At 35.2% G+C, this 23,100-nt stretch overlaps 3 protein-coding genes across 6 annotated transcripts in view; all 3 read right to left on the minus strand.

Moving 5' to 3' along the window:
• LOC130994894 (uncharacterized) overlaps positions 1-23,100 on the minus strand; it is a 1,167,164-nt gene that overhangs the window by 155,488 nt on the left and 988,576 nt on the right. The gene's annotated exons all lie outside the window — the stretch shown is intronic.
• On the minus strand, positions 176-2,926 carry LOC130994963 (cyclin-J18-like). 4 transcript variants are annotated; one of them, XM_057920177.1, is made up of 7 exons: positions 2,216-2,922; positions 1,423-1,522; positions 1,256-1,354; positions 1,158-1,175; positions 990-1,060; positions 665-879; positions 176-424 (listed from the first exon to the last, which is right to left on the minus strand). In XM_057920177.1, exons 2-6 carry the CDS (start codon positions 1,501-1,503, stop codon positions 750-752), a joined length of 399 nt encoding a protein of 132 aa, XP_057776160.1. In that variant the 5' UTR covers positions 1,504-1,522; positions 2,216-2,922; the 3' UTR covers positions 176-424; positions 665-749. The 4 variants fall into 4 exon arrangements, with proteins under 4 accessions (XP_057776160.1, XP_057776159.1, XP_057776162.1 ...); XM_057920176.1 differs by having other exon boundaries at positions 1,423-2,926; XM_057920179.1 differs by having other exon boundaries at positions 665-689; positions 1,423-2,925.
• LOC130994976 (puromycin-sensitive aminopeptidase-like) lies at positions 12,033-21,988 on the minus strand. The gene is made up of 34 exons (XM_057920194.1): positions 21,737-21,988; positions 21,519-21,652; positions 20,980-21,021; positions 20,805-20,849; positions 20,559-20,699; positions 20,382-20,457; positions 19,256-19,332; positions 18,935-19,048; positions 18,739-18,813; positions 18,549-18,656; positions 18,253-18,465; positions 18,098-18,156; positions 17,980-18,007; positions 17,820-17,906; positions 17,691-17,716; positions 16,964-17,027; positions 16,795-16,875; positions 16,609-16,656; positions 16,455-16,473; positions 16,286-16,290; positions 16,160-16,171; positions 15,956-16,012; positions 15,764-15,873; positions 15,604-15,684; positions 15,341-15,524; positions 14,289-14,437; positions 13,899-14,037; positions 13,671-13,817; positions 13,459-13,540; positions 13,183-13,358; positions 12,784-12,894; positions 12,595-12,711; positions 12,415-12,486; positions 12,033-12,320 (listed from the first exon to the last, which is right to left on the minus strand). Exons 2-34 carry the CDS (start codon positions 21,519-21,521, stop codon positions 12,240-12,242), a joined length of 2,829 nt encoding a protein of 942 aa, XP_057776177.1. The 5' UTR covers positions 21,522-21,652; positions 21,737-21,988; the 3' UTR covers positions 12,033-12,239.

Raw genomic sequence — 23,100 nt, forward strand, 5'->3', positions numbered from 1 at the left:
GTTTTTTGCACTTTTTATAACGGTTTTAACCGTTATCTTTGATAGAAATACATAACGGTTTTTTGCATTTTTTATAACAGTTTTTTACACTTTTTATAACTGTAATATATATATTTTTATTTTCCTATTATTTATCTAAAAAATTAAATTAATAATTTTAAAACAACAAATGACATTGCCATCGATAACATATATTATATAACATCCGAAATATTCATACATTATCATCCAAATATAATGAAAACAACACAAATATTCTAGTTAGCTATATGATTAATTAAAAAATATTACAAATGCGCGCAACTTGCTAGACATTTGAAACGACGTTCTCTGCTTCAGCCTTCTCTTTTGTAGTAGTCCTCATAGCTCATCGACTCCCATCTACTTGATCCGCCAAGATGATAAACTCAATTACACTAATGAGCTGGAGAATTAAAAAAATCCGACAACATGTGAGTTATATCAAATATTGATGCATAGTAATATAACAGAATGCAGAATCTAAATCAAATTTGATAGATATATAAATATGATGAATGATTTTCTCAAAAGCAAGACATTGATTTGGATTCAATATTTTGGTAAAAGGTTTTACAGAAAACACATAAGTAATCTTCAAGATCTCAATATTCTATTTATATTGTTAAAATGAAAAGAAGATTACCCTCCACCAACACGAGCGAGTTCACCTGCAAAACATAGCCAACCCGAGCTTCTTAAATAAAAGAAATATGAAAGATATTAACAACCTAAATCTTTCTATAACTACATAGGTAGTGATTCTGTATTCTACAGCAATACTCTTCATTTTCATAAAGCAGATCCATAACATCTATACAAGCTTCAAACTTCACATGCTCCCCAACTTGGGCAACTGCCCTAAGTTAACCAAAAAATAAAAATTCCCCAATTAGAATTTACACATTAGTTTAGAAAGCAGTTTCAAACTGAAGGGGCAGAAAGAACTCCTTGTTGGTCACGAAGCTTACTTGAATTGAACAAGAAGCTCTTCAACTGAAGCAAAAGCAATTTTCGACATGCCAATCCCAAATTGCAGAACCTTAAAGAAACTCGATTACTTTACCAAACAGGAAAGTGATCCAGAGAACAAAAACAAGTCAAATAGTATTAGAAAGAAATAGCACATCAAACAATACCTGCATTAGCACTATCTCCTGCAGATTTCTTGTTAGCCATCATGCTTAATAGAAAATGGAGAAGGATCTTATAAGCATTAATGAAACAATGATCTTACAGCTTCCAAAATATCCCCCATGGTGAAATGTTGCTCCTTGATAAAGTTGTCTCCCAAGGATTTGAAATTTTTAACAGACAGAGAAGGTGAATCATGTATCTGAAAATAATCAAGTTAACACACAAGAAAGAGGATATAGTATCAAGACTAATAGATAATATACCTACTTTGCTTGATATCCATAATGAAACAAGAGCAAATAGCTGCAAGTTACATTCTCCAATCGGATGCAGAAGCCAGTTTTTCATCACCTTGCTGTCTTCGAGTCTTTGAATGGTTTGCCATAAATAAAAAGAAGTTATCAAATAAAAGCACCAAGTGCAGTATCCAGTATCTGATAATTGAATTCTGGTAGGTTCAAATTGTCTCTAGATTTGTATTTTGGTTGTGAGTAAGCTTACAGTTTACTTTAGCATAAGCTCTCCTCAGATTAATTGGAGTGATCAGCACAAGAGATAATCAAAACTTCTAAAATCTAACACCAGTAGCCAATAAAAAGAATCAACCAGATTAAACCTCCTAGACCTCATCACCAATCCAATCCAATCATAAATTTTCAATTTCATAAAGGAAAAGATGGAATTATAACAGAGAGCCAATCAATCTACATGTAAGAAATTAGGAGCACCATAACACAACAAAATCAGAATAATTTTCCATTAATCTTGACATGAATCTCATCTAAACTAACCCACAAATTTAAAGGATAACTCAATAAAAATAGAATGTCAAGACATCCATATGGAATCTCAAGCATTTCAATGAACATCTGTAAAATATTCAGTTTCCACAATTCACACAAACACTTAACAAAATACAACTTAGATCGAAGCCTCCGCACCGCCCCATTTTCCCCATCCCTCAGCCGCCGCCACCCTCACACAGCACACACACACAAACCGAGAACAGGAGAGAGAGAGAGAGATCGAGAGGGAGAGAGAGAGAGAATAAAGGTGTTACCTGAGGCAGGGGGCGGCGGTGCGACGGCGGCGAAAGTGGCGGGACTCGCCGGAGGGGCGAAATTCAGAGAGGAGAGGGAGGCTGAAAACCCTAGAAATTGGGGATTTTATTTTGGGGAAGAAATAAGGAAGAAAATGAAAGGAGAGGAGAAGGAATAAGAAGAGGCGCCGGCCTCGTCACGCCAGAGGCGGCGAGAACCGGCGACGTCGCCGGACGAAAGAGGGAGAGAGACGACATGGAGCGAGAGAAAGCAATAACGCAGAGAGAGAGGGAGTTTGCGTACAAATAAGAGGGGGTTTGGTTGGGTGAGTAATTAGACACCGATCCGGGCAGACGGAAGCAGACCATGGGCGCGGCGAACTGAGGGGGCTGGACGGAGGCGCGGCAGACCGGGGGGGCGCGGCGGACTGGAAGAAGGTGAGGATTGGGGAAGCTGAGCGGGAGAGAGAGGTGTTAGTGTTTGGTGGCTTGGGGGAATTAGATTAAGTTAAATTTTAAAATAAAAAAAATGCTCATAGATAACGGTCGGTTTAACGGTTTTGTAGTACCGTTATGTATGAAACTAATAGATAACACATAAACATAACGGATTAACTTAAACCGTTATCTATTTCCATGGACAACAGTACATAGATAACGGTTTTTTGTCAAAACCGTTATCTTTTCAAAAAATGCGCTCATACATAACGGTTTTTAAAAAAAACCGTTATGTATGAAGCGTTATGTATGTGCATTTTTGTAGTAGTGTCGTAAGAATATTATTCACATGGCCGGGCTGTATATTAGTAATATGACATACGTTTTTTTTTAGTAATATGACATACTTTAATTAACACAATTATTCTTAAATTATAATCCAAAACCTTACATCATGATAACTTTTTAACGCAAACTTAAACATATTATAAATATAGATTATACTTATTTTTGTTGTTATTTAATAGTACAAGTAAAAAATTTAGGCCAACTTAAGTTGATATGTTTCATGAAGGTCGAACTAGTTTCATATTGATTAGCCCACAATTGGGCCTAATATGGATGATGATATGTAAACTTATAAGGTCTAACCTTATAAAAGACTGCTGCTAGGCAAAGAAGGTAGGGATAAACCTGAGATAGCACTTTCTGGAAGTTTGGAGCAGTTAGGGTTTAAATGTGAATCCAGATGTAACCCTAGCAATCATAAGCTATTAATATAAATATATTCTTCTAAGAGCATCACCAACGCTGGGTGCGAAGGCCGGATCGAACCCGGCCTATCGCACCCAGTGCCGTTGCTGCACCCGGGTGCGAAGGGAGGGGGCGATGGAACGCACTCGGCTGCTGTGGGAGCGAAGGAGGGGGCGTGTTTACACGCGCCCCTTTTCAAAAAAAAAAATTGAAAAAAAAAATTAAAATCGGCAGTAGCCGTTTTTTTCTATCCGTTTTTTTTGTATCCGTTGGCTTTTTTTTTTTTTTTTTAATTCTTATAGCACCTCTATATATATATCAACAAATACCTCAAACATTCATCACTCTCCTCATTTTCTTTTTCATCTTCTACTTATATTATTTCAACAAATAGCAATGGAAGGCGATTGGAGCAACTATTGGCGTGAACACCCTCAAAATCCATCCCTCGGCGAATCAAATGCTTCCAGGCAAGGATTCTCGCCGTTCACGCAAGAATCGAATGCCTTTCAAGCGGCGGCCACCAATTTGAACCCCCGCTTTGCCGCCGTTGCCGACCCCGAGCCCGACGTGGAGGAGATTGCTTCTATGCCGGCGGCCAAACGTAGCAACTATTATCCGCCAGAAACGGTGCTAATTTGCCGTTTGTATTGCGAGCACACCCACGACTCTGTGGTGGGTGTCGACCAAAAAGGGGCGAAGTTTTGGGGCTCCCTCTGCACCCAATACAACGCTGAAAAGCCCCGAGGATCTATTTCACGTAACGTCACGCAAATCAAATCTCACTTTCAACGGGTGGCGAAGGATTCGAAGAGGTTTGAGGCCATGCACAAAAAATGTCACGATCAATGGAAATCAGGCATGAGTGATGGTCAAATCGTGGAGCAAGCAGAGGCAATGTGGCTAGCCGAGTACCGTGTTCCGTTCCGGTATCCGCATGCATGGAAGATCTTGCGCGAGTCCAAGAAATTTGCAAGTCTCGGCGAGGATGTTCACTCCGATGTCCATTCGGACAAACGATCTAAGGGCTCCGACGGTCTTCCCACAACGACTTCTAGCGACGCGAGTATCTCCACCCGGCCCCAAGGGCAAAAGGCGGCCAAGAGAGACAAACGGAAAGGCAAGAAAAAGGCCGAAGAGACGTCGGAGGATAACCAAAAAGCTCTCGGGTACATGGCGAATATGGTGACTGCAATGGAAACGTTCTCCCAAGTTCAACGTGACCTCGTCGATAGCATGTTGATGAGCCGGGACACCTCTCAAATGAATCCCGACGAATTGGCGTTTCACATGTGCAAGGTGGCGGAGATCAAGCAACAAAACAACATCCGCTAGATTTTTAGGATTTTTTATTTTATGTTTGTTTTAATTTAAGTAATTTAGGATTTTAATTTCTTGTATTGCAACTTTATTTCAATCAATGTAGGATTTGCCAATTTAATTCAATGAAATTTTAATTTATCAATTATTGTAAATTTAAAATGGAAACTAGAATAAAACTAATTCAAAAATAAAATAAAATCTATTGCACCCAAGTGAGTGCAATACCATTGTTGGAGTGGGTGCAAGCGTTGGTGATGCTCTAAGTCATACAACGCATCATCACTTTCGTACTCACATCAACTCTCACAGGCTCTTTGCATTCCCTGCAGTCCCTACTTATTCTCCATGCCTCCATGCTAGCTCCCACCTATGTGACCAATTCCGCTGTGAGTTACCGGACTAGTCTCTCATATGAGAAATTTACTATCTCAATTATTGATTAATTATTCTTTATTTTACAATGTATTACTTAATTTTCATCAATTACCTCCCCATCATTATTGACTTGAACGTCGGAGACCTTTTATCGACACCCCACTAGCTCTTAGGAGGGCTCTAACGTGTTTGTGATTTCAGGTTGTTAATTGTTGAGCGTGCATGGAATTAATCCCAACAGCAATAGATAAAAACAAAAGAAAAATTCTAAGCATTTACGTTCCACAGGAGGTCACCCAAAAATATTCACTATCAATGATAAGAAATTACAATTTACAAGATTGAGTGATGTATCTAGAATACTTGCTAAGGTTACATATGATCAGAATCCTATTTATAAGCATCAAAGTAAACCCGACACTTAGGCCCATTAATTCAGGTAATTGGGCCTAAGCCCTATTACAATAATCTTTATCTTGGAGCTGAGTCGCCCAGAGCTGAGCCACCAAGGTTGTGGCAGAGCTGGGCTGCCGAGGCTGACGGAGATAAAAATTCCTTTTTTGTCTTATCATTCCGCTTGTTAGGACTATCAATTGAGAACATATATTTTCTGTGAAGTGTCATTAGCTCTGGGGTTCTAAGGCTGCATCACCTTCTTATGAAAGAAGATTTGAATCACTAATGCCCCATAAGATCAGCCTTGTGACAGTCAATGCTAAGTGAAATATTCAAAATAACTGTAATAAAAATATATATATATATAGTAATAATAGAGGATATAAGATTCTAGCCTTGTCTTCGTACTACGCTAGCACGTATTTTACTCCTCATCAGTGCTCCAAGACAACTCTGACATCATCTTACGTACGTAGTTGTTAGATCTATCCCCGATGGAGATAAATACATGTTATATTTATTGAATTTTAAGATTCGAGCTAAAAAGTCACCATAAGATAAAAGTTCAGGCTATAATTTAAGAATAATTCATTACTTTATATATGATTTTTCTTTTTATTTTATTTTTTCAAGTTAAATGTGAGAGAAAGATAAAATTTGAATTTCAAATCTAACCTTTCGTAGACAATGTTGGACTTATTATTTAGTTTTATAAGAACAAAATTGGGTTTGCTAAAATGATACTTGTCTACAAACTGGTTCAATATATTTATACACGTCAATCATTTCAGTAACATGATAAAGAAAATTTATCACTTGTACATGCACAACGAACTAATGAAACTACATTTGAATTTTGTAAATTTAGTGATTTCTTCCAACAAAGATAGAGTACTCTTTTTTGTATCAATAAATATTGTATGTTTCATTTTTTCTTTTCTTTTTCTATAAATTAACAAAAATAAATTTAAAGACTATGCCACAATGGAAAACTCACAACCACCATCAAAGGTACACTTTGGATCGATATCACATTTTGTGTCAAGACTTCTTAAAGAAAAAAGCAAATGCACAATGAGGTGCAAAATAAATATTTTTATTTCCTTTGGATTGCATCAACATGAATACACTTTTTGTTTTTTCATTTGAGAAGGATGGTTTGTAAATTATTGTTACCATTGCTGTACTCTTTGATATGCTTTAAAGAAAAGATGTGGAATTCGAAATAAACGAAAAGGTGGAAATATACTTGATATACATGATTGATAATATTTTATTTTATTTTTTTCATAAGAAATGTGGAGCAGTTGTTTCCTTTTCAAAGGTTCCCAACTACCAAACCAAACATATTTCCACCTTTCCTTTTCCCATGGGAACACCTCACCATCTCCCAATTCTCAAGAATAAAGTATGCCAATATATGTGTTAAAATAATTAACCAAAATATATCAAAACCTCTTTACTTATATGGGTCCACTCAAATATAAAATATTGTGTTCTCTTTTTAATAAATTCATGAAAAAAAACCCCCTCACCTACATGCACTTTCAGTTAAAGTCATCATTAATAAATTGTTTGTTTCACCAGGTCTTTTTATTTATAACCTTCCTTAAATTTTGGAGGTGAGAATTGGTTGGGTGCGTTGTGGGGTATTTGATTTATCTAATTATTTTGGTTATATATTTTAGGGTTAACAGTATTTTATGTTTCAAATTTTTAGCGTTTTTTTATAAAAATATCGCAAATTTTTAGCGATTTTTTATAAAATGTCTCAAACTTTCATTTTCTTCTAAAAGATCTCAAACTTTCAATATTTTCTATTAAGTGTCCCATTACACAAAATTTGGTGATCGAAAGATGTCTCAAATTGATTGCAGTCACGTTGTGAATCTTATACCACTAAGTTAATAATTTGAGACTTCTCTAATAAAATGAGTCATCTTTCGGTCACCAGATTTTGCATAACGGAACATTTAATGAAATACGACGAAAGTATGAGATTTTTGAAGGGAGAGCAAGAAAAGTATGAGATATTTTATGAAAAACACTGTAAATTCAGGATTTTTTAGCAGAAAATGAAAGTTCGAGACATTTTATAGAAATGCTGAAAGTTCGAATTTTTTTAGGAGAAAACGGAAGTTCGAGACATTTTATGAAAAACTTTGAAAGTTCAGGACATAAAACACTATTAACCCTATATTTTATGTTAAAGTATCGTTAAGTAGGGCTGTCTAATTGGTTATCGAGTTTTGGATAATCCATTAACCGCATCGAAATTTTTGGGTTCGGATATCCAATAACCGAGGTTTCGGTTATCACTTTAAAAAAAAATTCAGGTATCGGTTAACCCGATAACCGAAATTATTTAATTAATTAATTATATATATATATATTATATTTTAATTATTAATTAAAAAAATCAGTTTTTAGCTAAAATAAAATGATGTTATATTTAAAGTACAAGAATGAACTTTAGTTTAGTGGATAAGTTGTTTTGTGTATTTTATAAAGACCAGGGTTCAAATCCTCTAACTAGCAAATTATTGTGAGTTTTAATTTTTTAAATGGGTATTCGGATACCCAAATAACCGTTAACACCTAAAACGGTTCGGGAACGATTAGTGAAATATGACATATTTCGGATTCGGGGTAACCGACCTCGAACCAATCGACAGCCCTAGTTAATAGAGACTACTTTAGTTTCTTACCTTTAGTTTCCATTTACTTCATTGAGTTGTTCTATATCTTTTTGTACTCCCTTCGTCGATAAAATATTTGTCATATTTTTGGATGACACGAGTTTTAGGGGGGTGTATTAGTTCAAGACTTATCTAGATTTTAAAAGTCCGTGGATTTTAAAAGTCTATAGAATTCTCACGGATTCTTCATGATTTTGAATGAATTCTTGGTCGGATTTTTAATGAATTAGCAAGAATTTGTCGTGATTTTATCGGAGTTGAAATCCATAAAGCCAGCGGGCGTGGAGACCTCGCGAGCATTGGAGGCCCCGCGAGCGCTGGGTTCACGCGAGCGCTTGAGGCCCAGCGCTCGCTGAAGCCCAACGACCGCTGGCTTCTTGAAATTTCTTCTTCACCGCTTCTCTCTCCTCCACTCCTCTTCGTTTCTCTCTCCTCTTTCTCCCCCCCCCCCTTTAAGTTGATTGTGCAGAATTACACAAGAAGATATTGCTTTACAAGCAAGTGATGATTTACAAAACGAAAGGCCCAACATCCAACCATCCTCCATATCATCTCGTCTATATCATCTTGAAACTCTCAAACAGAAGAAACAGATCGAGAAAGACTTCTTGGCTGTTAAGTTGGTCTCTGATAGATTTCAGAATATTACGCTGCAGGATTTCACATATGCATATGGATTAGTTACTTCTCGAGCATGGGTGAGCTCGAGGGGTGTTTCCATGATCCCTTTTGCAGATTTCTTGAACCATGATGGCACTTCAGAGTCGTACTCTGAAAATTCTTCACAATCAGAGAAGTGGGAGCTGGTAGTAGGTGGGGGAAGGGAATCCCCCAATCACTTCGTGCATTTGCTCGCATCATGGCTTGCTATTCTCAGCAAGAACTAGATGACTTGGCGAAGGAAGCTGCAGAGAATGATGGACGGCTGGCTCGGAAGCCATTGAAGAATAAGAACAGAGAGATTGCAAACCAAGAAGCCAGCGGCCGCGGCGCCCCAGCGAGCGCTGGCTTCGTTGGACACGAGCGCTGGGTCCAGCGCCCGCTGGCTTCTTGGCCGCGGGCGCTGGCACCCAACGAGCGCGGGGATTTTGCAAGATTTGTGAATTCTCGTGGTGTGTCGTCGGATTTGTTGATGCCTATTTTTTGAACGAAATCAATGAAAGTCATTCATTCTTTAAAGTCCATAGATTAACGAATACACCCAGATTTTAAAAGACTTTTAAAAGTCTTGAACTAATACATCCAGATTTTAAAAGACTTTTAAAAGTCTTGAACTAATACACCCAGATTTTAAAAGACTTTTAAAAGTCTTGAACTAATACACCCGGATTTTAAAAGTCTGCAGAAATCATTAAAAATCTGGAACGAATACACCCCCCTTAATAAAATATGAGGAAAATTGTTAGTGAAGTGAATGTCTCACTTTAAATGTGAGTGAAGATGTGTGGACCATACTACTATAAATAGAACTATAATACTCTGCTCTGTAATTTACCCATCAACAATATTTTCAATTAAAAACTTTGTATTATGAGAATTATATTTTTTGCAAAAATAATATATATATATATTTTATAAAATTATTATATTTACGATTAAATTTAATACATTTGAAAAAAAACACTTCTTCAAAAATTAAAACTCGAATGTTACATTCATCTATTAAAATAATACATCCACGCTTGAATGGCTAAGAATAATTATCAATTATCATTTTAAATAAGAATTCTTATTTAAATATCATTTGCATTATTACAACACGTCCACTATTATATACTTCCTTTATCCCACTTCAATTGACACTTTTACTTTGGGCACGAAGATTAAGAATAAAGGATTGGGTGTGTAAAGTGGGTGGGGACCATTTGTTTAATGTGTGTAGAGAAGGTAGGGACCACATGCTATTTTTGAAAAATGCCAATTGAAGTGGGATAAACAAAAAAGAAAAGTGTGCCAATTGAAGTGGGACAGAGGGGGGAGTACTATCATAATTATCATTGGTTTTCTTTTTGAGATACAATCATTGGTTTTCTTTATTTTTGCAAGTACATATACGGGCTTTAGGTATCAAATGATTAGAATGCACTATATATTTATAATATTTTATTTAATATAAAATTCATCATCTTCTATAAATAAATTAAAATTCTAAAAATATAATACAAATTTATGTGATTATATAAATATGTCATACAAATCATAATTATAACAAATACTATTTTATTTTTATTTTTGAATTAGTTACAAGAGATATCTAAATATAACCAAAATAAACTACCCGCATGCAGTCGTAACCTCTACTGCTCTACACCACATAAAGGTGGAAAAACTACATTGCATGCATAACGGAACCACTATATTATACAAAGGTGGAAAAACTACACAAAGGTAGAAAAACTACACCACTCACAAACGAAATTGAACCCAAGACCTCTCATAAATAGTCAAATACTATCAAATATATATATGATTTTAGTATATCCTACCATACAATAAATTAAATATAATAAATATTTAGTACTTCATACCAAAAATAATTTTAATACTATATTATATAATTAAAAACCTCTCAAACAAACATCTCATTTTATCGACATACCGCGTATCCAACGATCCCTTGGTATTTTACCTTCTTGTGTAACGGATTTTAATCAAAATCTATAGTCGAAATGGGTCGATAACCTCATTTCGTTCTAAATAAACTTCTAGTTATTAATAAAGTCGATGTCCTTCTTGCATATAAATATATACTAATGTACATGGTCATGTTTAACAAAGTTTTAAGCACGCTATTATAAACATAAATATATGAATAATAAGATTAATTAATAATATAACCATACATGATCTCTAATTTTTTTTTCAATAACATGCATCCTCTTGACATTTTTAAGAATAATTATGTCTAATATACAAACTTATCACCCAATTTTAATTTGCACAAACTAAAAATTCTACCCTGAATACAAAAGCTTTTAATTGTTTAGATTTTTCATATGATTATCAATTGCCGTCAAATTAATGCCAAAGTGGACATCTAAAATGTCTACATAGCTTAAATGGCCAACATACTAAACAACACAATTGATTTAACTGAATTGCCAATTTAACTAGCCACGATGACATTAATTCACTGGAAATTAACCTTGTAAAATATCAAAATAATGAAAAGTTCGTATATTTGGCAGAACTTTTAATTCATGCGCAAAACTATAATTGAATGAAATTTCGTATATTCAGACGCTATGTATACTACATTAAAAAGAGAGTTTTCAATTTCAAATTGATTTCAAATCAATTTCAAAATTGAGTGGCAATTTTGTAGTTAGAATAAAATTGAAGGTTTATTTATAAGCTATACATATTATTTTTTCTTTTTCTTTAACTTCTTATTTTTCTATTTTATTTCTTTTTTAAAATTGTGAAATTCGACTAATTATAAAGTATTTGATATGCATATCAAATTAAAGATCGTGACAAGAGCTTTAATTTGATATATGTTACGTAAATATTGAATTTAAAATATAAAAATTATCTTTATTTAAAGATTAAGACTTAAGAAAATTCTCTCTCCTCTTTCCTCTTTTTTTTAATAAATCGATTTTTTTTTCAATTATCTTTTAACTTATATTATTTTCTTTTTTCAAAATATCATTTTTTATTAATATGAATTATTCTCTATTAATTTTATATTAAACTAAAATATATTTATCTTAAATTATAGTATTTTTAATTATATTTAGAATTTATATATAATAATCAAATGATAATCAATTTTATATACTATAATAAAATATAAAAATATTTTTCGTGCATTGCACGAGTGCAAATACTAGTTTTTAATAAATCACAAGTTTTCAAATAAGTATTTATTGAATGAAATATTAACTACTGCAAATCTGCACAGACCAACGATACAAGAATCAACATAACAAAACACGTTTTTATCATAAAAATACTATACTTCATTGTCACCGTGAATTATGCAGCTAATATTGCAGAAAACAGATAATAAAAACCACAAGTTTCTAAATGCCACAAATCATAGTGATTCCATTACCTCAAGCAGCTAAACTCTTGGATGCAATCTCAAACACGTTCTCGGACAGCCCGTTCGCAGCTAGTATCATTTCCAGTTGAGCCTACCATAATCGACAAGCAGCAATATTTAGCATAACACGAAAGTAGAACCAGAAATTCGAATATCTCTCAAAATCGTGTTTAAGACATACAAACCTTAGCAAGATTTTGCCTGGTTTCATCATAGCGTTTCCATCTAGAGAAGGCTGTTACCAACCCTGAAGCCACCTATTCCACGAGATACAAATTTCATGATAATTGTTGGAAGAGAGCAACATGACATAAAAGCTAAATGCAAGATCATGTTTTGGGAGGGAAAGTTCGTTTCAACCAGACCTGAGGATTTATCTTGTCGAGCTGTACCACCATTTCGGCCAAAAATTTGTAGCCGGACCCATCTTTGGCGTGGAAGTTGACCGGTGATCTACGGAATCTTCCGATGAGCGAGAACACCTATTTACGATTTTACAAAATTATTGAAATAAATCATCGTAAGCAAAAGGAATACGCTTGGGTTTTACTGACCTTATTCGGATTACGGATGTCAAAAGCAGGGTGGTCCAGCAGTTTACGAACATTTGTAACGTTCCCGGGTATATTCGACATGGCTTGAAGGGCAAACCACTTATTTATAACCTGTAAAAAGAAAAAATTTGAACTCGGATGCGTATGTATATGTTTTATGAGAGAAAAAAAGTAAGTGACAATCAATTAGTGTAACTTATGGCAAAAGCAGAGCTAAAACGGTACTTGCCTATATCATGTTATACTATTTAACATTTGTAGATATCCTAAAAAAAACATTTGTAGATATCGGTGACTTCTAACTAGGGCACAGGTATATTTAAGTTTTTTTACATGCGTTTATCTCTTCACATATTACAGTGTCGTAGCAAAACAAGATTGTATCGGATGCAAACATACCAAGTACTCGTGTTGCCACTTGTTATAGAAATCAGCCAAAACCTCGTCCCGCACTTCACCAGGTTTCTGATCAAGGGCTACCAGTGCTGCGAATTGTTCAGTCAAATTTGTAGCAGTTTTATATTCATGCAAAGCAAGCTCTGTCATTTCAGCATCTTCAAGTGAGCCAAGGTATGCTGCAGAAAAGTAGTAGACATATTAGTAACCAAACGAGGACACGGAAAGAAAAGACCTTAATTGTAGCAGGTGATAAGCCAATGCCGAGAACAGGCTCACCAAGGGCAGTATTTTTAAGAGCACGCCTTGACAGATTGTGATGGTCAAACACATATTTCTCAGAGCTCCTGTTGATTTTCACCTGTAAAACATGTACAGGCGTACGTCGTTATTCCACATCAACACCAAGAAAGCAAAAAAAAAAAAGAAAAAGGAAAAAAATGATCCATGCTCGTATATTATGATTAGAAGGGGTCAAAAGAACTGCATACCGTGTTATGTAACTCGTCTTTCAACTCAGAAGCAAGCTGCTTTCTGATGAAAGATCGAACGGCATGGACGGCATCGGGGTCGGCAACTTCCATCATGTCCATGATTTCCCCTTCACTGGGCAGAGTTATTGCCATTGCGATAAATTCCTGAAAAAAAACAGCGGATCAAAGCAAGAAAATAGTGAATTTACCTTTTCTTCTCTCTTCAACTGCGAGTTTCATACGTACCTTATCCAAGCTCGAGTCACAGAGTATGCTTTTGACTCCATTTAGGAACTGCTGATTAAGAACCAGCGGTTTGTTTTGTTGATAATCGGATACCAAGTTGAGCATCAATTTCCTTGCCAGTACCTGTCCCGTCTCCCAACTAAAGGCAGCAAGAGTGATGTTATGGATTCGACCAATACTTAAAGGGGGCGTTTACTTTGAGTGATAGGATGGATAGATAAAAATAAACAAAGCTAATCTACCATTTACTTTGATCAATTGATTAATTTTGAACTTGTTTGACCATCTTACCTTTCAAATACTCAATCATATGTTTTATCAAACTATCCTATCACTCAAAGTAAACGCCCCCAAAAGGTAATATGTATTTTAATTTTCGTGATGACATACCGATTGAACTCATCGGAATCATTAGCAAGAAGAAAATAGAGATCAGCATCAGTGAGATTGGAATCCATGCGGACGGGAGCACTGTAACCTCTTAGAATAGAAGGTACAGGGCGTTCTGGGACATCATTGAACACAAATTCTTCTTCTTTCTGCTCAGAGAGGAAAACTACTAGATCAGTAGAAAAAATCGAAGAAGAATAATCGGAAACTTCATCAGTCGAATCTGATACCGAACACGAGATAAGAAATACCCGGTGGGCTTGCACATGACTCTAAAACCAATAACTAGGTAGAGCCTCGGTGATCAATCACTAGATAAAATGGAAGTTTGATGCACATTTGTTAAGGATAGATACTAGAATAAAGCATAGTTTAAATTCATGTTCTCATTTTATGTTTGACATAAGGTCCCTATTTTTGTGTGGTAGTGAAGATGTAGTCTAAAATAATCAAAGTTGCAATGACCAATTTTATAATAATCTAATATACAATTTACAACCATAGAACGAAAAATCCAATACAAGTATGAGCACTTAATTTCAAAAAGATCTATATGTAGGCAAGATATATAGGAAATAGTTCAAACGAGAACCAAAATTTGAGTGAGAACTAAGAACCCATCATAGCAATTTACAACATACGCTATACGCATAAGCATTTAAAAAACATGCACAAGAAATATACATGTATATATATATATATACAGACACCTAAATATTCCATAGAAATCATGGAAGGACAAAGATGTTTCATATAGAATTAAACAAGAAATGACATCACATGACTAGACACAGGAAAATCTGTGGGGAATAGACGTCACGGTACATAGAGCAGTTTGTTTACTTCGGTTTCTCTCCACTTTTTTCATACATAAAAATCAGAATAGTAATAGGGAATGTTGCAATGAGAAGACAACTAGTAATTCTCTCTAGCTCTAATGCTGTTGGACAGTCCCAAACATCATAAGAATTATTCATAGTAATTTTCACAAGAACTTAACACATACATATTCATTAAGAGTTCCATGTGATCAAAGGATAGTTTCTACTAACCTTTGTAACTCTGAGGACAGTAGTGTGAGCAGGCTGACCGTTGTTTGAAATACTCTCCAACTTCCCATCATGGTAAACTGAGGAAAGAGGCATGTCCTTGCCATCAGATCCAAGCAGGCCCAAGGCCACAGGAATAAACATGGACTCTTTGACAGGTTGACCCGGGGTCGGAGGGACCTCTTGACTGCAGGGTAATCACGTTAGGTCACTCGTCCAGTAGTGAGAATAGATTTTCCAAAGAAAATCACGATATGAGATCATACCTAAACTTGAGAGAATAAGTTTTGGCCTCAGCGTTATAGTTAGAAACAACGTTTAGATGAAGAGTCCCAGCTTGGGAGTACCTGAAATATTCATTTTGAAGAACGTTACCACCAGAAAGAAGTGTTTATTGAAAATTAGAGCAGCTCCCTTATGACATACCATAGCAAGAAATTGGAAAAATCAGCACCATTTGCATCTCTCATAGCAGCAAAGAAATCTTCACAGGTCACGGCTTGTCCATCATGCCTCTTGAAATATAGATCCATACCCTAAAAACGTAAAGAAACACACATGGTAACTGGAAGAAAATTAACTTATTGTGAATAAGCCAAGCAACGGCATTTTCCCGACCTTTCTAAATCCTGAAGCTCCCAACAAGGTTTTGTACATCCTCACCACTTCCGCTCCCTAATATGAAAAGACAAGATTAGTTATGAATAAGATAGCAACAATTTAGTACTACAAAAGCAGAATGCTCATAAAAGGCGCATCCAATTAGAGTATTAGACCACTACGTAGCCCAGAACACATCCGTCAATGAGGGAAAAAACCAACCTTCTCATATACCTGTCAGTCAAGAAATCAGGTAAACAAAAAAAGTCAGTAGTTTATATGAATATGATTGCAGGGAAAATTTAGAGGGAAACGAGGGAGAGGTGATAAAAAGTGCTTCAGGTATACCGTGACTGCAAGTTATGGAATAAGGCCACCAATCAGATCCATAGCATCAGTATAGTAACGGCCAAAAATATCAGAAATCAGACGTCAAAAAAAAATGGATAAGTATAAATTGAAACAATGTTCCAAGGAAAAAATAAAAATTATCCAATGATGGAAACAAAGCTGTCACCTGTATAGAAGTTATCCATCTGTCCAAATAAAAAAGGAAAATGGTATATTAGCATAATTTGCAAATAAATGGGGCTTGCAGCCTACTTCATTGAAACAAATTATTCAATGGGAAATTTTCAGTAAGAGATGGGGACAAAGAGAAAGAATTTAACCTTAATATAAGAGTGAGGACGCACGGGATGAGCCAAGGGCCCAGCATCCTGGAAAATTAAGATAATGGTTTGTGAATACGAGGATAAGAATAGTCCAACATCTAAAGTCCAACTGAAAATTATCCAGATGCATGTAACCGTATTAATAATAAATGAATGACAATTTAATAAGATTGTTCTCCAGACCTGCGGGAACTGATACGACCGAAGCTTTGAAACATCAGCTATCCGTTTTACTGGACGGCTTCCCATATCAGATGAAAACTCCTGCAATAGAGACAGCGGCATACAAATATTTAAGGATAAGATGCCAACAGAATGGTAATTGCCTTCCCTAACATGAAATGTACCACACCTGATCCCGGAACACAGTGAGGCCTTCCTTTAAACTAAGCTGGAACCAATCCCGGCATGTCACTCTGAAATTTACGTGAATATGAATTTGAGTTTTGACTTGCATATCAATTCAGCACAACATAAACACTATAGCAGAAAATTCCCGACACAAGTATCATACTATACAATAGAACAGAATAAAGGTACAATCCGCTAAAAGGGCAGCAACTGGAATAGTTATAGCATGGCTTATCTAATAAATAGTAGCCTAATTAAAACATAGATGAACCAATATAAGACTTGCATGAAAACATTTCCCAAAAAAGTGATAACTTGTATGAGAAAGTTTTTTATAACAAACAAATAATTTATCAAAATCAAAATATTGATAGAAAGTTACAAACGGAGAGAAAATATAATATTTTTTTATATATAAAAAAAAAAACAAAAAATCATAAAAAGCTAACTCCAATCTCTAATATTGTCGGAGACAAACAATTGCCTAAATCCTAAGCTTTCATTTTGACTACACTCATTAACTTGTTTCGAACAGAAGAGAGAACTTGCCTTCAACAACAGATGTTTTACTAAATTTACATAGCTAGAAAATGAATGGCGAAAAAATATGAGGAAGAAACTTAAGTTTATTGTTTGCAAGCAAGCAGGCCATAAGGCCACAATCAAAAACTACACAGAGGATAAGAAAATTAATAATTTAAATACAGAAACAGGAAACATAAGCTTACCGGTTTCCAGTCCAGTTGTGAAAATACTGCAAATACAGGCACATGATCAATACAATAAATCTTTAAATAGGGGGACAGAGAACTGAATCCAAAAAACGTTAAATCAACTACTCATGCAAAGATGCAAACCTCATGCCCAATCACACCCAATATCGCAGCATAATCTCCATCTGTGGCAGTTTCGGGAGATGCCAAGACAAGTTCGGAATTGAAGATCTGTCCAAATAATAATTTAGAAGAAATATAAATAATCTTAAATAATCAAATAATGTCATGGGTTTATACATACATTCAAACTTTTATTTTCCATGGCACCCCTGTCAATCAGCACAATGAAACAACTTCAGTAATATGAAAAAATATCTATCCAAAGCATGAAAGATCCAGCAACAAAAAGATGAACTGACATATTAAAATCAACGGCTACAATATTAAAGAGGTCCAGGTCATATTCGAGCCCAAAAACCTGATATAGAAGAAAAAGAAAAGTATTAAATTCAGAAGTTCATTATTCCAGCCAATCAGAAACAACAAGAACACTGCACTAAGATGAGATCTTTACATCTTCATCCCATTTCATAGCTGATTTCAATGAATACATGGCATGAGCTGTCTTCGGTAGATCTTCCGCAGGGGTCCAGATTCTGAGTAAGACTTTTCGGCCAGAACGAGTTATGAAAGTATCATCTCTGCTCTCCAACTGTCCTGCTACTAATGCAAAGAGATAGCATGGTTTCACAAAAGGATCCTCCCATACAGAATAATGCTTGCCTCCCTGCATTAATACATCTTGAGCTTCAGATAAAATTGTTTTTCCGTGAAAAAGCATTTTCAATCACGGGAATAAATTTTATTTACCTCCAGTTCTCCTTGCTCTATCAGGTTCCCGTTAGACAATAAGACAGGGTACAATGACTTGTCACCCTCAATTCGACAAGTGTACTTCGCCATGATATCAGGACGATCCTAAAGTTTTATCTACATGTTAGACGGATGCCCAGGAAAAGTCAACCAAACACCAAAGCTGCATAAGTGTTAAATCCAACACCTGATAGAATGTAATTTTGCGGAAACCTTCCGCCTCACACTGGGTGCAGAAGTTTCCTGATGACTTGTAGAGCCCCTGCATCAAGCATAACTCATCGGAGTGGAATTAGAAATCAAAGAAACTATATATGCCTGTGACACATATTAATATATAGTTCAGTGGAATAAAATGGTTAATATAAAATCCAGGTACAAACCTCTAGAGACGTGTTCTTCTGTGGGCAGATTTCAGTGACAATCTCGAGAGTAAAGTTACCACTTGGAGGAGAGGAAAGTGTCAGATGGCGTGAATCAACATGAAAATCATCTCCCTGAAACAAATGGAATTCATTCATTAAGAGATAGCGAGACGAGGAAAAGGAAATAAGTTAGTCAATAATAGGAGTAATATGTAAGGTTGTTGGAAATAGTTAAGCACTGAAAGCTTAAATGGAAGTAGGGCGACAGTATAGGTACGATATAGGGAAATAAATGCTACTTTGCACAAAGGTTATTAAATAAATGCATCCACCGCATACCTTCAGCTCCTCTCCATTCACCTTCAAAGAAACCAGTTTCAGATCTACCCCATCCAAGACTAGAGGTGATGAACAACCTGTAGGATCAGATAAAGATGTAGCTTATTTCTGAAGGATTACCAAGGTACTCGCTAAGGGCAGATTCTAGCACCTGAACTGATACACATTTTGGAGGTATTCAGATAAGACAAGTACTTTGAAAAAGACATTAGAAAATTGGAAGACGTACCATCTAAATGGAAAGTGGTTGCAAAAGGTGAGCAAATGACTGGATTTTAGACCTTCACATTTTCAGTTTTTACCTTATAACAGTGCCTCATATATGTTCAATATTGATATCAGATAAACATAATCCAATCAGGCTTCATTCAGTAAATAATACTCCCTCCGTCCCTAAAATGCATACTCATTTGAGAATGACACGGGTTTTAAGAAATTGGTTGAGTGTGTTGTGAGTGGAATATGGGTCCCACTTTTAATGTAGTAAAAATGTGATGGTTGAGTGTGTTCTGAGTGGAATTAGAGTGAGACCTACAAAGGAAAATATGGTAAATAAGGGAGAATATTGAGGGTATTAATTAATGGGTCGTGGGGGGTATACTTGCCAAAAAAGGAAATGAGTATGCATTTCGGGGATGGACCAAAAAGGAAATATGGGTATGCATTTGAGGGACGGAGGGAGTAACAATTAAGCGCAACCTCTTTTTGTTATAGCAGTAACACTCACGCTTCAGTTCTAATGGAGCATTATGAAATCCTAATCCTAATCCTAATCCTAATCCATGAAAAGTTCCATCCTTGATGGATCTGGTGGAATTTAAATAAATTTTGGAAGTGATCAGGAAAGGACAGCCTGAAACACCAAGGAGGCTAAAAATTTGAGCTATTGAGTCATATAATTTGCAAGTAAGATCTTAATCTATCTGAACCCTGATTCTTCAAAATTGTTTGTAGAAAATTCCAAGGTACTGATCAGATAAGATGAATAATTTCACCTTCATAGAAATAGAACACTAACAAACTCCATATTAGAAATTTCCTTTAACCATTTTGGCATCAATTCTCACCGACCCAACAAACAGTCACCGGTAGAAATATAATTCTAACAAAAAGAGACAGAAAGTACCTTCAACCCTGGGAGAGACAACAATTTTGGAAGAAACAAGCGTTGTTTCCTCGCCCAACTGAAATTTCAAATCCACCTACAACATAATGTGTCATTGATTAGAGGAAAGCTCGCAGAAATCATATTCTATAAAATTAAGAATCTTTTATCCAGATACCAAGGCATGTATGTCATTACCTTTTCAAAGAAATAATCAGGTTGTTTGTAATCCTTCAGAAATATCTCTTTTGGTGCCTCCATATTAGTTTCTTCAACTTGCTTTGGTAGTGGTTCTGTTGCTACAGAGCAGATAAACCTCTTTCCAATAGTTCTAGCCCTCTATCAAAAGGAATCAAAAGCTCATTTAACAAAATGCAGTAGTTATTAAAGAAACGACATGATATTCGAGGAAAGATGATAAGCTTTGATAAGAAGTGACCTTACAGGCAGTGAGTAATACGGTGTCTGACAATTCCTCCGATTAGTATTCTATTGGCAACAGAAGATTGATAATGTTTGAAAAAACCCATGCCATAAACTTTAGAAGAGAAAATCAAGTATATAAGAGTATTATTATATTATTATATTAGAAAATATGCAAAGCTCTGTATCTACAAACTTTCTTTACCGAATTCCCAGTTACGCAGAAGCTCCGTCGTACCTGACACCAAAGTTCTCAAATAAGATGCTTGTTGGCATTATACTTATAGGTTCTATATAAAGCTGTAAACAAAATCCAGAAGACAAGCACAACATTCCCAAAACTTAATAAATGCCCCACGAAAAACACAAGACGAGTACGAAGCATTTAACACAAGATTTATACAGAAGAAGATCAAAGGGATCCTGAACTCTAGAATCACTGATAATTCAACTTAAGTAGTGCAAAAAGGAATCCTAAGCTCTTTGATTACTAATAATTGAGCCCACGTTTGGTTGGGTGTTTTTAGAGGTTGGAAAGGGATTCAATTAATTGAATCCATTACTTGTTGTTTGGTTTGGGTAATGACTTAACCATTACCCTTACTTGAGGGTAACCCAATCACCCAATTTGTTACCCCTCAAAATAGAGGGGAAACAAAAGAAAGAGAATCCCTTACTAATGATTCATTTCCATTGTTAAACCAAACACTCAATAAAAGTAATGGTTATTGTTACCATTCCACTCCTTTATTTGATTCCATTCCCTTTCCATTCCTCTACTTGAACCAAACGAGCACTAAATACTGCAAAATTTGTAATCACCAGATGCTGAAACGCATCTCCACTTGACTAGGTGCTGCACCCATAACCTGCAACAACACAATTAAATTAATTAATATTTATTCCGGTGAAATAAATAAATAGTAAACAATATAATGAGTTGAGTTGCTTACTGGGATCGGAGGTGATGATGATGGCAGTGCCGCCGTTGGTCTTGGTCTTCTGCCAGTAGCTATTGAAGGCGAGCGCCACCAGAGTGTCGTGTCGGGGTAGTGCAAAACAGAAACACAAGATTTTATAATTCCTCACCGTCAATTATGCGCTTCTCGAGAATATCAAGGGTGGAGAGAAGATGCTGATGATGGCTGACGAGCGAGAGAGATGTTGCTGATGAAGTGATGATGATCATATCTATGCAAAGGCTGAAGCTGACGTTTTGGAGGAGTCTAGGAAATCACATTATTATTTTAAATCAATTCACTTGTATTTCAAAAATTGAAGATTGAAAATGTTTTTTCTTTTTTTGAAGCGAAAATTTTAAATGTTTTTAGATTCATGTTTTTCATTGAGATTATGTTGTGGATAATTTTAATTTTTTTTTATTAAGATTCATGTTCGCATTTATTTATATCTAAATTATATCTTAATATGTTATTTTGCAGTTTCGATGTTGGTACGGGTGTACTAAATTAAATTTATAATTATGATGAATTTATGTTTGTTTTATTTAAAATATTCTTTTGAAAATAATGCCCGCATGACAAAGAAAATTTACCATTTGTACATCCACAACGAACCAATGAAATTACATTTGAATTTTGTTAATTTAGTGATTTCTTCCAGCAAAGATAGAGGACTTTTTTTCGTATCAATAAATATTGCGTGTTTCTTTTATTTATTTTTTGGATAATTTAAAAATTAAACAAAAAAAATTTAAAGATAGTACTACAATAAACTCAAATTTAAGACCTTTGATTTTAAGCATTAACCACTTCATCGTTAGACTAACACAAACAGACAAATATTGTGTGTTACTTTTTTTTTTTGATAAATTAACAGTATTAGATAAAGAAATTTAAAGGCCACATCATAGGGGACTCAAACCTAATATCTTTGGCCCTAGGTATTAACCCTTTACCCTTGGCCAACACACACACAGTAGACCTTTGGCCTTAGACATTAACCCTTTACCGCTTGGACAACACACACAATAATGTGCGTTACTTGAACCCATAACTTTAGGCATTAAGCATTAACGGTCTATCACTATGCTAACACATGCACACTTATTTGTGGTATTTATTCACTAAGAAAGTGCTCGATATGATAAAATCAAACATGGAGGGGAGCAATGAAATGAAGGTAGAAAATAAATGGCAAGTTTGAGGATTTATATATTTGATATTCATAATCAATATAAAAGAAATGAAATCATGATTTTTGAATGATTTGTGTGTGTGAAAATAAAATTTGAGAGGGAAATAAAATTATTGGTGTTATTCTCGCTCTATAATATGAATCAGATGATAGTAGCTCA

This window comes from Salvia miltiorrhiza, chromosome 7 (assembly GCF_028751815.1).
Source record: "Salvia miltiorrhiza cultivar Shanhuang (shh) chromosome 7, IMPLAD_Smil_shh, whole genome shotgun sequence".
In the NCBI taxonomy this organism is placed as follows: domain Eukaryota; kingdom Viridiplantae; phylum Streptophyta; class Magnoliopsida; order Lamiales; family Lamiaceae; genus Salvia; species Salvia miltiorrhiza.

Excerpts from the sequence above, each read along its gene's own strand:
- LOC130994963 (XM_057920176.1), bottom strand. The coding sequence starts at position 1,503 with ATGAAAAACTGGCTTCTGCATCCGATTGGAGAATGTAACTTGCAGCTA. Across the intron at positions 1,355-1,422 it reads CATTATGGATATCAAGCAAA|ATACATGATTCACCTTCTCT; the intron begins GTAGGTATATTA and ends GATTATTTTCAG. Across the intron at positions 880-989 it reads GAGCTTCTTGTTCAATTCAA|GGCAGTTGCCCAAGTTGGGG; the intron begins GTAAGCTTCGTG and ends TGGTTAACTTAG.
- LOC130994976 (XM_057920194.1), bottom strand. Across the intron at positions 13,541-13,670 it reads AAGACGAGTTACATAACACG|GTGAAAATCAACAGGAGCTC; the intron begins GTATGCAGTTCT and ends CATGTTTTACAG. Across the intron at positions 12,487-12,594 it reads TCGACAAGATAAATCCTCAG|GTGGCTTCAGGGTTGGTAAC; the intron begins GTCTGGTTGAAA and ends CTCGTGGAATAG.